The 14625-nt window shown below is 47.9% G+C and overlaps 1 protein-coding gene across 3 annotated transcripts in view; it reads left to right on the forward strand.

Annotated features, from left to right (window-relative positions):
• The window catches only part of Slc25a37 (solute carrier family 25 member 37), a 35729-nt gene extending 22885 nt beyond the window's left edge, over positions 1 to 12844 (forward strand). Inside the window, exons 2-4 of one of the 3 annotated variants that reach the window (XM_008850586.3) lie at positions 5718 to 5946; positions 7832 to 7888; positions 10112 to 12844. In XM_008850586.3, the coding sequence (XP_008848808.1) occupies positions 5718 to 5946; positions 7832 to 7888; positions 10112 to 10632 (807 nt within the window). In that variant the 3' untranslated portion in view covers positions 10633 to 12844. Of the gene's footprint in view, positions 1 to 5717; positions 5947 to 5980; positions 6475 to 7831; positions 7889 to 10111 lie in introns of those variants that run through there. The other 2 variants (XM_017802693.2, XM_029554889.1) reach the window with 2 other exon arrangements.
• The last annotated feature ends 1781 nt before the right edge of the window (positions 12845 to 14625 follow it).

A 14625-nucleotide genomic window follows, 5' to 3' on the forward strand; every position in this document is an offset into this window, starting at 1 on the left:
AATGTCCTATCCAAAAACCATGTTAAAATGGAATGGCTATTGTACAAGAGTTAGAAGGCAGGGCCTTTAAGAGGAGAGGCTGAGAGAGGGGTCTGACCTGCTGAATGAATTGATGACCCTATCATGGAAAGGGGTCAGTTATCATGGGAGTGGATTCTTGATAAAAGGGTGGGTTTGGCTGGATTTTCTGTCTTGCACGAGTTTGCCCGTCTGCCTTTAACAATGCAGGGGACCCTCCCCAAATGTTGGGGTGTGCTCCTCGACTTCCCAGCCCACAGAGCACTGACCCCCAAACACTGCTGCTGTTATACCCAGTTGAGGGTGTTTTAGTACAACAGCAGAAGATGGTCTGAGACAAATACTGATTCCCCTTCTTGCTCCCTCCTCCAGGTACCCTTCCTACCCCTGACCTCAGTGGGCACAAGGCTCAAGTTCTTCTTCAGGGGACGGAATGAGGTTGTGTTAAACCAGCACTACCGCCAGCTCTCTTGGGGGACCAGTGGCCACGGAGTCTTGGGGGAAGTGGATTCATGACTTTGCCTGTGGGCTCAGTGCTGTAGGCCAGGGGGCTTGAACATGGGAGAGTTGAGGTTGACTGACATTGTCAGTGCTGCTCTCCTATCCCCAATACTGGGTACAGAGGAGGCAGCACACATGTGACTTAGCACGGTCTTAGAAGCAGAGCATGCTGGGGACAGGTGTAAATTTGGAGATCTCCTGGGATCTTTTAGCATCCACTCCTTTTTGAAAATATTTTACTTACATTTTTGTTTTATGTGTATGAGTATATTGAAGTAAGTGCATCTGTGTTGTGCGATGCCCTTGGAGGTCAGAAGAGGACCTCTGATCAGAGTTACAGATGGTTGTTAGCAGCCATTTGGCTGCTGGGAATTGAACCCTGGTCCTCCACAAGAGCAGCCAGTGCTCTTAATTGCTGAGTCATCTCTCCAACCTAAGCATCCATTCCTTTGTGAGAGGTCAGGTGGAATAGTGGTTAGCGGCATGCCTGGAGCCACATCCTCGGCCTTCCGGCTCTATTTTCCTGTTATGCCCTGGGGCAAGTTGTTTAAGGATTCTCTACCTTAGTTTCCTTCATTTGTATAATGAGAATAGCTAACTGCTCATGTTTCTGCTTTTATTGTTGTAGTTTTTTGTAAGTAGAAGTACTAGGACCTCAAAGAAGGCTGTTTTGCCTGAAGCCAACAATCTACTAGCAACACATGCTTGACTAGAGCTGGTGACCCAGGGCCCCTGCTCTTCTTGCAGAACAGGGAAAGTGGGAAGGCGTGACCTGTGTCTCAGATTTCCCTTTGGCCTGGTGCCCACCCTGCCTTTCTGTCTCCCAGTGAGGTCACCACTTGCACCCATTCCTGCTACCTGGCATTCTGGGAATTTGCCCCACCTGAAGGGCAGAGATCTTTTGATCCTTGGGGTGGGCCTCACGTGGTATGTCTGAGTCTGTCCTGGGCACACTGGGCTTCGGCTAGAATGGGTTCTTTCATCCCTCCCTGCTTGCTGTAGGACTTTCTGGAGAAAGGGAGGCACCCAGATCTGGCGAATAGTATCGTTGGAACCACAGGCAGGATGTGGGCTACAGCTCATGGTACAGGGAAAACCTAAGTGGTGTGTGGTATTACTGTGGTCTTGCTAGTGGCCACAGCTTTAGAGAGTGAGTGGTCAGCCTGTCTGGGGATCCTGCAGGAAGAACTTCTGTTGTGTGGGGGTGCTGCTTTCTCCCAATCCAGGGACCTCATCTGTCTTACTAAGTGTGTTGACAGCTCCCAGTTTCTCTCCCATCACTGTCATGAGTAGTATGTAGCCATGCATGGAAGACACCCGATTAAATTCCAAACTCCTCAGCCCAATTCTGGGCCTCTCCTTCCCATGGTCTGGTTCCAACCTGCCTTTCTTCCATCCAGCTTCAGCTGACCACATAATGGTCCAGTCACTCTCTGAGTCTTGGCTGGTGCTACCCTTCTCCCCATATTTTCCTGAGGCATCCCTTCTCACTATGCCCCAGTCACATGATCCTGTTTGCCAGATAACCTAACGTATCCACATGGTCCTATTTCCCCAAATACCCCCACATGCCATGTGCCCTACAGCCAGTTGCCCCCCCCCCAATGCCTGTCTTGCCTTCTGTTTTCCCCAGACTAATATAGGCCAACAAAAGCAAATAGTTTAGAAGGAACTATAGTGACAGTTCTGGGCTTGGTGCATTGTCCTTGTTTTCTAGTTATAGCTTGAGTGGCCTCTACTCTGGCCACCCTCTCCCTTGGAGTTGTGGATCTTTACATACTGTGCCCACCCCCCCGGCTTGTTGGAGGAGAAGCAGACTTGGTGCTACAGTCTCTTTCACCCAGCCTGAGGAACTTAGGTATCACTATCATGGTAGAATTCCATCAAATACATAATGGGATTTCACTAGTCCTTTCGCCCTCAGAAACAACAGGTGTGTTGACTGGGGTTGTAGCTTAGTACTCGAGTGTTTGCGTAGTGTGCACAAGGCCCATGGTTTATTGTGTAGCGTAGCAAGCAAAATAATAACTAAACTAGCAGTATCCCCTAAAACACGCCCCCAGTGAGTCCTGGAGGTTTCAGGATTGTTTCTCGAGGTGAGCGTAGGGTGTTAGGATTCTTTGTGGTCTGTCCCCAGAGGCAACTGGGAAGGCAGGTTTATGGACCAATGGACTGTAACTGTTCTGAAAATGTGTGTTTCACACACTGGGAAGCATGTGAAAAGGCAGAAGAATCTTTGTGGTTTCTGTTTGAATGCACCATTTTTCAGTTGCCTTCCAAAACATGAATTACAGCAAAGCGTATTGGCTGATGTATATGAAAGCACCCGAGTGAAACCCATTACTTTGTACACTAATTTTTTAAAAAAGCAAAGCATGATTTGGAATTCAGAGTTTATGCATGAATTTGGTGTGCTAAGAGCACACATCACGGTTCCCCTTACAGGATTTCTTGCATTGCTTCACTCTTGGTTAGGCGTATGTTGAAATGATGCTGGGTAGTTGTCTGCCTTATGTTTCATTGGAGATGATTGTTACACAGATTTCAAAGAACCAGGATGTGACCATCAAAAGCTCTGTTAAGAGTCTGTCTTCTGTAAAGGAGGATAAAAAGGGTGCAGGTTCTAAATTAGGAATGCTGGTGAGTTAGGAATGCTGGTGGATTAGGGGTGCTGGTGGGTTGGGGTGCTTGCAGACTAGAGATGTTGGTGGGTAGAGATGCTGGTGGATTTAGGGTGCTGGTGAGTTAGGGATGCTGGCAGGCTAGGAATGCTGGTGATTAGGGATACTGGTAGGTTAAGGATGCTGATAGGTTAGGGGTGCTAGTGAGTTAGGGATGTTGGTTGATTAAGGATGCTGGTGGGTTAGAGGTGTTGGTGGGATGGGGTGTTGGCAGGTTAGGGGTACTAGCAGACTAGTGATGCTGGCGGGTTAGGGATGCTGGTGGGTTAAGGATGTTTACAGGTTAGGGGTGCTAGTGAGTTAGGGCTGGTGGTAGTTTTGAGCCCAAGTCTGAGGGCCTCACTGTATGAGGTGCTCCTTCATGTATTTTGGGATTCTGTATCTGTAATGTGTACCTCCTATGGATTCTAGAAGGAGGGACACAGCTCTCCAAAACCTGGGTGAGGAGGTGGCTTTATCCTGGAAGACAGTTTCCCACAAAACATTTGGCTGGGGAAGCCTTTCTCCTGGCCTTCCTGGTCTTGGGCTGTGATTTGTGGAGTTACCGGTATGTCAGGGGGAGGATTTGCCTTGGGAATGAGCTCCTTGGCCCCATCCTCTGTGTTGTGGGTGACTGTTGATGGAAGCTGGTCTTGTGTGTCTTCAGTGTGGCCCTAGCCCTCAGTGTGGAGGGAACATGAGGCAGGACACCAGCTGAGTATGCTGGGGTTGGGGGTTGAGGGGCTAGTGGCCAGAGCTTATACACTGGGAAGGAGCAGGGCATTGAAAATTAATGGTCTTAGTAACACATCTGGTGCTGGTGCTGCTTGGGGACAGCTGGGCTGACAGGTTAGAATGGAACTTTCCAGTGTGTTTCAGATTCCCAAGAAGACTCTGGTGGTGGAGACCACTGTTGTTTGGCAGTTTTCTAGCACTTCCTGGGAACCTTCCCTTTGGGAGATGTCTGGAACACAGAGTGTTGGGCAGCCTTAGCTCAGCTCTAGTCCCCAGGATAGTTGTGTGTATATATGTTCACAGGAAGACCTGGAAGCCTGTGCCCTGCCCTGTTTCCCCACCTGCTGAGTAGATAAAATGTTTTCGTGAGAAACTGAAAAGAGAGGTTGAGAGTCACTAACTGCTCTGGGTCAGGCCGGGAGTCAGTGGCTCAGTGATGACATGGTGGTGCCTGGGCTGAGCCTCCTGTTCTGGGCAGGATCCTCAGAGAGTTCTGCGGCCCCTTCCCAAGCTCCCTTTCTTCCCCTGGGGACTGGACCCAGCTCCCACTCATCATCCATTAGATACTGGGCAAAGTGCTTTCCTTCTGGGGTTCCAGTTCCCCATCTGAAAAGACAGGACCAAGCTCTGTGGTCACTTTGCTTCATGTAGCTCCAGTTATATGATCCGAGAGCTCACCTGGGGCACCTCCCACATTTTCCACTCTCCCTCCTCCTCCCTCCCCTGGGTAAGAGAACAGGTCTGAGGGAGGAGGCAGGTCTACCTGTATTGTCATCTTGGAGGAGGGTTTGACCAAACTATTGGCTTCTCTCCTGCTAGTCTGCTGGAAGCTTATGGAGGGTGCCTGTGTGCTCCTAGGTCCTGGGTCCTGGGTCCTGGGTCCTGAGGCGATTTGCACAGGCCACACGCTGAGAAGTGGAGCTAGGCCAGAGCCCTAGTACGTGTTGCTATTTGCTGCCCCCTTGAGAGTGAACTGCAGTAGTGCAGATGGGTGTGGAAGGAGGCTGGAGCAAGCACAGCAGCAGAGGAAGGTCTCTTCCTATTGGCCACCCCTGTCACCCACAGGCACCTGCTACTTGTCTCCAGGCTGCTCCCCACTGACAGGCCTGCCCTCTGTCCTCTATCAGAGTGCTAGAGGGTCCCTGACACGTGTGCTCCATGCGTTTCCTGCCTCAAAAGGTTTGCACATTGGCTCCAGCTGCATTTTCACAAGTGCACTGGACCAAGTAAACTGGTTATTAAATGCAAAGGGCTTGTGCTGCCAAAGACACATGTTTAGGAAGTGTCTTGTTAAAACTAGTTAAACAGGTTTCTTTCCTGAAGGGCTTCCCAGAGCCTTCCACAGGCTGATGTGCCTGATGAGTTCCAAGAGGGAGAATTATGACATGGAGTCTGAGTGTAAGGAAAGAGGAGAGTCAGCCAGCAGGCAGCCCCAGCTAACGCAGGAACTGGAATCTAGATGGGCTAGCAAGAAGGCTTAGCCTGTGAGAGCCTGAGGACCCAAGTTCCAGGAAGGAGAGAACCAATTCTTGCAAGTTGTCCTTTGACCTGTGCATGTGTGCCATGGCACATGTACATGCACAAACATATACAAACACACCCAAATAAATATTAAAAAAAAAACTGAGCTGGGAAATGTGATTTGGGGTATTTTCTGGTGTGTGTGGGGGGGCAGGGGTGGGTTTCAATATGTTTTCCTCAACAAGGAACCCAGGGAACTGACTTTCTTCCATCTCTTTGGGCCTCCTTCTTGCCATTCTAATGAACTCACATATATAATTTTGTCTTCTTGCCCTCCTGCAGACACGAATGCAGAGTTTGAATCCAGATCCCAAAGCCCAGTATACAAGTATCTATGGAGCCCTCAAGAAAATAATGCACACGGAAGGCTTCTGGAGGCCTTTGAGGGGCCTGAACGTGATGATAATGGGTGCGGGGCCAGCTCACGCCATGTATTTTGCCTGCTATGAAAACATGAAAAGGACTTTAAATGACGTTTTCGGCCATCAAGGAAACAGCCACCTAGCCAATGGTATTTTGAAAGCGTTTGTCTGGAGTTAGCAGGCTCTCCTCTTCAGCACTTGCTTCCTGGGGCTTCCTCCCCGGGACCCAACAGCCTTCATCTGCAGCAGCTACTCATGAACAGAGAACTCTAGGGTCACGTGAATGCACACACATGCAATTGCACATATCTGCACCCACACATATACACACATTTATCGAGTTCCCTCTTTTGTTGGGGGAAGTTGGTGGTAGAGATGTTTTGGTATTATTGTATGGGCTCTTCCGTTTTTGCTTTAAAAAAGACACTCAAAAACAATTAATGAGCATTCATAGGAAAAAAAAAATCTTTTGAATGCCGGATTCAAAAAAAAAAAAAAAAGGACTGCTTCTTTGAGACTATTTAAAAACTGGTACAGCAGGTCTCTACAACGCCAGGATCTAACTAAGCTTTGAAAGGTCAAGATGTTTATGGCTCACAGGACTTGTGCCACTGCGGACAGCCTTCCCCACTTTAAGCTGCAGGAGATTCGGGCCTTTGACCCACCCAGCCTCCTCCGTGTGTCTGAGTCGCATCTTTCTGCAAGCCAGGGCTGAACTAGTTTCCTGTGGTTGATTCAGGGAGGGCGGGTGGGAGTTGGGAAGCTCTTACGTAGGGTGAAAGTCACTGGGCCAGGCTCAGTGGTAGCATGGGGTGGGATTTTCATGGGCTTTTGGAGGGTGTAGAATGGGAATATGGAGAGCCGTGTAAGGTAGTTTATTTTGGCAAAATTCTTTTTCCCAACAGTGGAGGAGTGGACATAACCAGTGGTAACTTTCTCCCTTGCTTTCTGTTCTACCCAGAACCAAATAGCATCCCCTCCCATCAGCCAGCCTTGGAAGTAAGGCTACCTGGGTGCTTTGTACACATTTCCTTGGCTTTTAAACTGGTGGCCATTCGTTGTATGTATTGATTGCACTGGTCACCAAGAGCCATACCTTCATGCTCCCCGGAGCTAGTGACATCCAGGTCTTCCTTTCTTTCAAACTGCCTTCTGCAATAGTTTGACTCCTTGAAGGAGGTTTGACAAAACCTAATTCACCTAGTGCCTGGCCAGGTCCCTGTAGCATTGTGCAAAATGCTGTGGTTGTATTTGATCTTTCCAGGGATAATCATGTGAGGGGGTGGGTACACCAGGGATGCTAGGTGCCTTCCTAAGGAGTTGGCCTGCTGTCTGTCCCTCAGAGCTCCCACCTTCCACTGGTAATTAGCAGGCAGTAGAACCTCTGGGAGGAAAATAGGAGTCAGGAGGCAGATATCCCAAGGCCCACTCAGGCTTTTGAAGCAAGCCTAAGGGAGACCTCAGATGGACTTGTTCATCCACGAGGCCAGCCGTAACTTTGCCAGCACACCGTGGCAATGGTCAGACACTGAGCTTCCTCACCTCTTGCCCATTTTCTTCAAAGTGCTTGGATTTCAACTAATTACTTTTTATGAACCAGTCCTCCCAACCTCTAGCCCTGTGCTTGAGATCAACCAGCCTCTTTGCTCATCTCAGCCTATGGGCCCGGAGAGCTGATCTGTACACAAAGGGCAAAGGAGAATTAAAATCCAGGCAATGGGAAAGCCCTGAAGTGTGGTTTCTGGGGCCCCTCCAACACTAGAAGGCAGAACCTTTTCCCATTGTTGATCTACAAGAAAGAAAAGGTCTCTGTGAGGTTTAGACATGAGTAACAGTGCTCTGTCAGCGTCTCCAATTTCTGCTCAGCATTTCCACCGTCACTGTGGGCTTTTAAAATCTGTGCTCACCTGGGTTGAACTGCTAGTCAATTTTGAGTCTTACAAAGCTAAGTCCAGAACTCATGTAACTGTAAGTTCCAGGAACTTCCTAGAACACTAGGTGTCAGAGGGTAATTTTCTGGAGTTTGTTTTACAGGGATAGCTGGGAGTATGGCAACTCTGCTCCATGATGCAGTAATGAATCCGGCAGAAGGTAATGTTCTATGGCTCCAGGGAGGGATGGTAGGGGAGAGGCAGAGAGGCAGCAGGAGTTGGGCACAGAAGGTGGGTAACCGCTGGTGGCCCTACCAGAGCCAGTGAGAGGATTGCATTCTTTATACGTTATTGAAGCCTTCAAAAAAAAAAGTCAGGGAGCAGTTGGGCATGATGGCACACTCCTTTAATCCCAGCACTCAGGAGACAGAGGCAGGCAGATACCTCTGAGATTGAGGCCAGCCTGGTTTACACAGTGAGTTCCAGGCCAGCTGGGGCTATGAGGAGACCCTGTCTCAAATAATAACTACCTGCTGCATCCTGGGGTAGGGATGAGCCGGTAGGAGTGCTAGTCTTTGGGCTCACTGAGGCAAAATATCTGGGCATAGATGGGACCTGCATTCTGAGAACCAGCTCTCCTGAGTGTTCTTCTATGTGCTTCTCACTACTATAAAACGTGTGTGTGTGTGTGTGTGTGTGTGTGTGTGTGCGCGCACGCGCGCGCTCGTGCATGTGTGTAATGCACATACATATATATCTGAGTCTAATAATCTTTACCAATCATAGATTTAAAAGGGAACCTGTCACAGCCCCATTCATTGTGGATTATATCCCTTCTCTTTTTCCTCTTCCCTTCCCCCTCCTCTCTCTCTTGAGATAGTCTCACTGTGACCTCTGGATTATGGGCCCCGCCACTCTGCTAGCTGTCAGAGTCCTGTTATGTAACCCAGGCTGGCCTGGAACTCTATGAGGCCCAGGCTGGCCCTGAACTCCAGATCTTCCTGCCCCAACCTCCTGAGTACTGAGATTATAGGCATGGATCACCACACCCAACCTAAATTTGCTCTTTTCTTAATTTGTAACGATTATGGAAATTTCAAGTGAAAGTCAAAGAATAAACTTTGTGTACTTCAGAAACTGACATAGCCATTTTTTTGGACTATGTTTTCTTACTTCTTTTGAATCTTGGGACTCCCCTTATAAAATGGAGCAGTATTCATGTATAACCCATCTGCATTATATAGACATTTTTTTTTTTTTTCTTAGAACAGTTGATGCACAGCTCGTTGACTCTGTATTTCCAGAACCATGGTACAGAGGGGCTGGCTGTATATATCTGGGCTTTTTCTAAAGGCACTTCATAGGACTTGGTTAGTGACCAGTTACTTGGCCAGTGTTAAGGATTTTATTATTGTTGTTATTATTTTGAGACAAGGTTCACTGTGTAGCCCAGGCTGGCCTTGAACTCTGTCCTCTTGCTTCAGCCTTCAAAGTGCTGGGAATAGGCAAATTCTACCATACTTGGCTGTTTATACTTTTTTAAAGGGTTTACATGAGGCTCAACTCAGTTTCCCCTCCTTGGCATTATTGTTGACTCATAGTATTTTTTTTTAATTAAAAAATATATTTTATTATTTTTGCTTTATGCATATGAGTATATATTGCCTGCATGTATGTGAGTGCACCCGTGTCGTGCAATGCCGCGTAAGTCAGAAGAGGGTTTCAGATTCCCCAGGAACTGGAGTTCATAGCCACCATGTGGGTGCTGGGAATTGAACCTGGGTCCTCTGTAAGAGCAGTCAGTGCTCTTAACCGCTGAGCCATCTCTCCAACCCCTGACTCATGGTCTTTAAACATGGAGCACAGCCTATGGCAGCATATGGGTTCTGCTCTGGTCCTGTGAATCACCACTGTTTTCTTTTGTCTTAACAAAGCCAGGGGGTGTCATAGAAGTTGGCATGGTGCCATCCCAGGTGCACCATGATACAGAAGTTAAAATCAGAACTGGCAAATTCCTGAGAAGTTGTTAGGGACACTCAATAGATGGGGGAAGGACAGAACAGGGGATAGAGGGATTTGAGAGGAGTGTGAAAGGCTATTGGTAAAGGGGTCCTGGGGGGAATCAGATCAGCTAATCTAGCCTGAAGTGACTGCCTAGCATGGGGGTCACCCCACTCAGGAGACAGGAGATACTTGGAAGCATCCACTTTCCTGGCACAGGGTCTTGAAGGTAGAAATGAAAGGAAGCTTGAGGTAGCTGCTTGGAGCTGGCCCTCCATGGCTTCCAGGCTGGGGCTGTGTGTGTGCTATATTGTTAACTGTCACTAGTGTGTCTAACATGCTTGTTTCTCTTTATTGGTTGGTTCCTGTTTCACTCCAACCTGGGGTGGGGCCAAACCAACCCACCTGTTTTCCGGTTGTCCATCCCCTGCCCTGGACACAGTGGTGAAACAACGCTTACAGATGTACAACTCGCAGCACCAGTCAGCTCTCAACTGCATCCGGATGGTGTGGCGGACCGAGGGGTTGGGGGCCTTCTACCGGAGCTATACCACGCAGCTGACTATGAACATACCCTTCCAGTCCATCCACTTCATCACCTATGAGTTCCTACAGGAGCAGGTCAACCCTCGCCGGGACTACAACCCGCAGTCTCACATCATCTCAGGAGGGCTGGCCGGTGCACTGGCCGCGGCCGCCACCACCCCACTGGACGTCTGCAAGACCCTCCTCAACACTCAGGACAACACGGCTCTCTCCCTGGCCAACATCAGTGGCCGGCTGTCGGGCATGGCTAATGCCTTCCGGACAGTGTACCAGCTCAATGGTCTAGCCGGCTACTTTAAAGGTATCCAACCTCGTGTCATCTACCAGATGCCTTCCACCGCCATTTCCTGGTCCGTGTATGAATTCTTCAAGTACTTCCTCACCAAGCGCCAGCTGGAGAATCGAACTCTGTACTAAAGGAACAGGCAGTGGGAAGTGGTTCCAGCATCTTTTGTTCCTGCCTCATCCCCTCCGTCCTCACACTGAGATCCTGTCGTGCAGGGTGCTGTGCCAGGGGTCCTTTGTTCCCTGGTGCCTTAGATAAAGGAGGACCGGGCCTCCACTGACCAGAAGGCTGTCTGTGGGGACAATCTGAGGTAGTGGTAGGAGGGAAAAACTTAGGAAGGAGAGTGAGAAGTGGCATTTGCAGAGGAATGTAGCTTTTCTGCCTCACTGTGACATTCTCCTTCCTAGATCTTAGATCACACCACAGGGGGAAGAAGGGCAGCAGTGAGCACATAAAGAGTGAGTTTATGTATATAAAAATACCATTGCCCAGTCTAACATAGGTGGATAATGTTTATCCTTTATTTTTCTACATAGAGATTTTTGAAATTGTGTGTGTACTTGTGTGTCCATAAATAGTATGATTTGGAATGATCAACCTGTATTTAAAAAATAAGAGGGTTGTATTCCTTCCATTGTGTGAAGTTAAAAAAAAAAAAAAAAAAGGAAAACAGGCATCAAAGTAGTAAATGGCCTTTGTGGCCTGAAATTGTGTGGAACCCCCGCTCCCCGGATGGAAAATTTAACTTGAATGTAAAATAATAAATACTGTTTATATTTTGAACTTCTTTTCATCGGGGAAAAAGGTACATTGAGAACAAATCAAAATAATCTATGACTTTGAACTATTTTTTTTTTAAATGCAGTCACCTTCCTGTGCCTTTCCCTTTGTTTCCTAAAAATTCCAGGACAACAAATTGGGGTTCCGGAGCATTTTCCTCCTGCTGTGGACACACACATACAGTACTAGGCAGCAAAAGCTGCCTACACTGTAAAGTGGGGGTCTCAGTAGAATTAGGATGGCCGGCCTTAAGCTTGCTGTGGTATTTCCTTGTGAGTGGTGTGTATGCCTCCTTAGCATTTAGAAGCCCTGGATTTACCACCACTTGGCTACTGATTGAGTGAGGCTGTGAGATAAAGCCTGCCTCTCAGGACTTCTCTGTCAACCCCGTTCTCAGGCACTTCAAGTAACTTGGTCTGTGTGTGTTTTTACCAAGTTTCCTCCTAATCCTTTCCCCTTTCAGTCTGGAGATTTTGAAAAACATGGTTAGAATATTTCTGGCACTTGTCTATCTCCCCATCCTGTTCTAGCCATTTAGCTCTCCCATCCACAGCCTCTTATAGCACTGTGAGGCCAGTCCTCCAACTGGGACTCTACTGCTGATGCCTGGTGTTGACCCCTGGGCCTCTCCACAGCCTGTCTGTCTAGTCTGCATCACCTGAGAACATACCACAGCCTCTTTGCTTTGTTTTCTGAAATGGAGCCAGATTATCGATAAGAGAAAATACAAACCTGCATCCTCCATCTCTGCCACACTCCGAGGTCAGAATGGTCTGCTTCCCCTTCCCAGCCTATCAACGAGTAGGAAGCACACAGCTGTTTTCACTTTGGTGGGTCTCCAGCTGCCACCATAGCTGTGGTTGATGTGCTTCCTCTTGGACCTCTGGTTCCTATGGATGGTGTGGTTGCTTGGGGAGCTCAGCTTGGACTTGGGGGAGTTTTCATCTTGGGACCATGCACCCAGTGCTTGGGCATAAGGTTTTGTTTTTGTCCTAATGGCTGTGAGAAATTACATGATGAAACTGTCAGTTGATTTCTTTTTCCAGATCAAAGCGATTCTGTATACTCCACAAGGGATTTGGGGTTAGCTCCTGACTGTCCTGTCTTAGGGTGACATCTTTCTTTCACTTCTGTGGAAACCGATTTCAGCAGACTTCTGTGCACAGCTTTGGTGACCCCTATCACCACCAAAAATGTTTGTTTCTACTCGCCCTGCCTGGATTGTGTTGAATAATGCTAAATTTGTGAAGGGGGGCAGGGGCGGGGATCAAATCGTAGAGTCTAAAGTAAAATTTAAAACAACTCCTAGAAAACATTCCTACCATTCCTTTGGGTTCATTGGTGTAGACTAGACTGTTGCAAACACAGAGTTTCCTCTAGGGTTTTGTTCCCAGTGATATACTTCAGGAATAGTTCCTTTGGTCATGTAAGATGGAGCTCTGTGAACTTGAAGCCCAGGGATCTATCTCATTGTGACTTTCCCCTCCCTGAGATGATGGATGGATAGGGTGGGGGCAGCTTTCCATTCTTCCTTCCCACCTGGTCATTTTGAGGCTGAGTGATGTATCTGAAAAAGCTTTTTAAAGTTGTGAAGCACTGAACAGAAATATTTGTTAATTCTGTGGCCACTAATTTTTTCTTCTCACTCTTAGCTCCAAAGCTAGTATTATCCTTGCCCATGTGTTCATTGTGATTTTGACACTGCAGAGTTCAAGTAGGAGGGAAAGTAGTATCCCAGCCCAGAGACTCACTTAATAGCATCATGACTTATCTTGAACCTTGGCATCTTTGGAGTGATATCCATAGGTGTGCCATACCACCTGGGTACAGTGCTAATTCTTTAGGGGTGTGTGTGTGTGTGTGTGTGTGCGCGCGCGCACTGTTCAGGCCAAGTAAGGCTCAACCACTTGTAGATAGATAATTTATTATAGAATGAAACATTGATTTCAAATGAGATCTTCTCAACCCATGACTATTTTAAAATTTTAGATTAAATACAGCTACTGGCCTACTTCACTGTGCAGTCTTTGGGGTCTGTCTCATTTTAAGCATTCTCTTCTAATGTCACCCTAGAGCTCTGTCTCCAACACACTGCTATGTCAGTAAGGTTTTATTTAACATGATTTAAGGATAATTGTGTCTGTGAACTACAAATGTACTGCTGCTTTCTGCCTGCCAGTCACACAGTGTGTGGGGGATAAGGGTGATGTGTTACTTCCTGAATATCTTAAAATGCCTATGGTCAAGACTGTTTCTGTCCTGTATATGCTGCAGGCGCTTTGAGGATGGGGAGCAGTGTGTGTTCATGTGTGGGGATGTTTGATATTGCTGCTACAGTTGTTAACACTGGAGCTGGGGGAAATAAAGCATTGATTTTGAAAGTGTTGTGGGTTCTTTGTGGGAGTTCAGAAGTGACAGGAGAGTGGCACAGAGGAGACATCACTGGCTGTGCCTATTCCATGAAAGAGATGGGAGGACAGCTTGGTTCCCAGCCACATTGGAAGCAAATCACCACCCTACCAGTAGGAGGCACTCGTGTGCTCACCAGGCTGGACTAGGGGTCTCCTGCTTGCTTTGAACACCAGCCTGCAAAGGTGGCAATCTCTCTCGGAATGTGGTGGAACTGCATAGAGCTCCTAAGAACATGCTGGACCTATACTGTTTTCTCATGCGTTTGTAGAGTTTCCATCAGGGCCCCCTTACAGAGAAGGCCCCTAGTGATCAGAATTCATGCTTCCTACACACAGCCGAAACCAGAGGCTAGAACTCTTCCTAGAGGTGTGAGCGAGGAAGCCTGAGAGGAATGTATTTTCTTTGACTCTACCCACAGAGTCAAATCAGACACCTGCTCGGTATGACTGCTGAACCCCAGCAAAAGTACAGTGTCAGCAATACAAATGCCAGAGGGTGTTTGAGAGCAACTTCCTGCCTTGTCATTGTAGACAGGCAACTCTGAGCTATTCGAAATTCCTCTGCTCTTTGAGCTGCTGCATTTTGGTGGAGGTGGGTGGTAGGTGTGGCCTGTGTTCAGTGTCTCTCCATCCAATGCATCCCTCCTCTCTGCTAGGAAAACTAAGCCAGCAAATATTTGGTACCTGCCATGAACAGAACTCCATGCGTGAGGAAGTGTTAAGATATGGTCCCTACCTCAAAGACCATACAGCCTCGTAGAGTACAAAGTGAGCAAGGCCTGGTGGTGCAGGCCTATAATCCCAGCTACCTGGGATGCTGAGGCAAGAGATTGCAAACTCAAGGCCAGCCTGGGCTAAAAAGTGAATTCAGAGCTTGCCCGGGCAACTTACTGAAACCTTTTCCTCAGTTTTTTTTTTTTTTAAAGGCGCAGT

This window comes from Nannospalax galili, unplaced genomic scaffold, assembly GCF_000622305.1.
Source record: "Nannospalax galili isolate Female #2095 unplaced genomic scaffold, S.galili_v1.0 scaffold291, whole genome shotgun sequence".
In the NCBI taxonomy this organism is placed as follows: Eukaryota; Metazoa; Chordata; class Mammalia; order Rodentia; family Spalacidae; genus Nannospalax; species Nannospalax galili.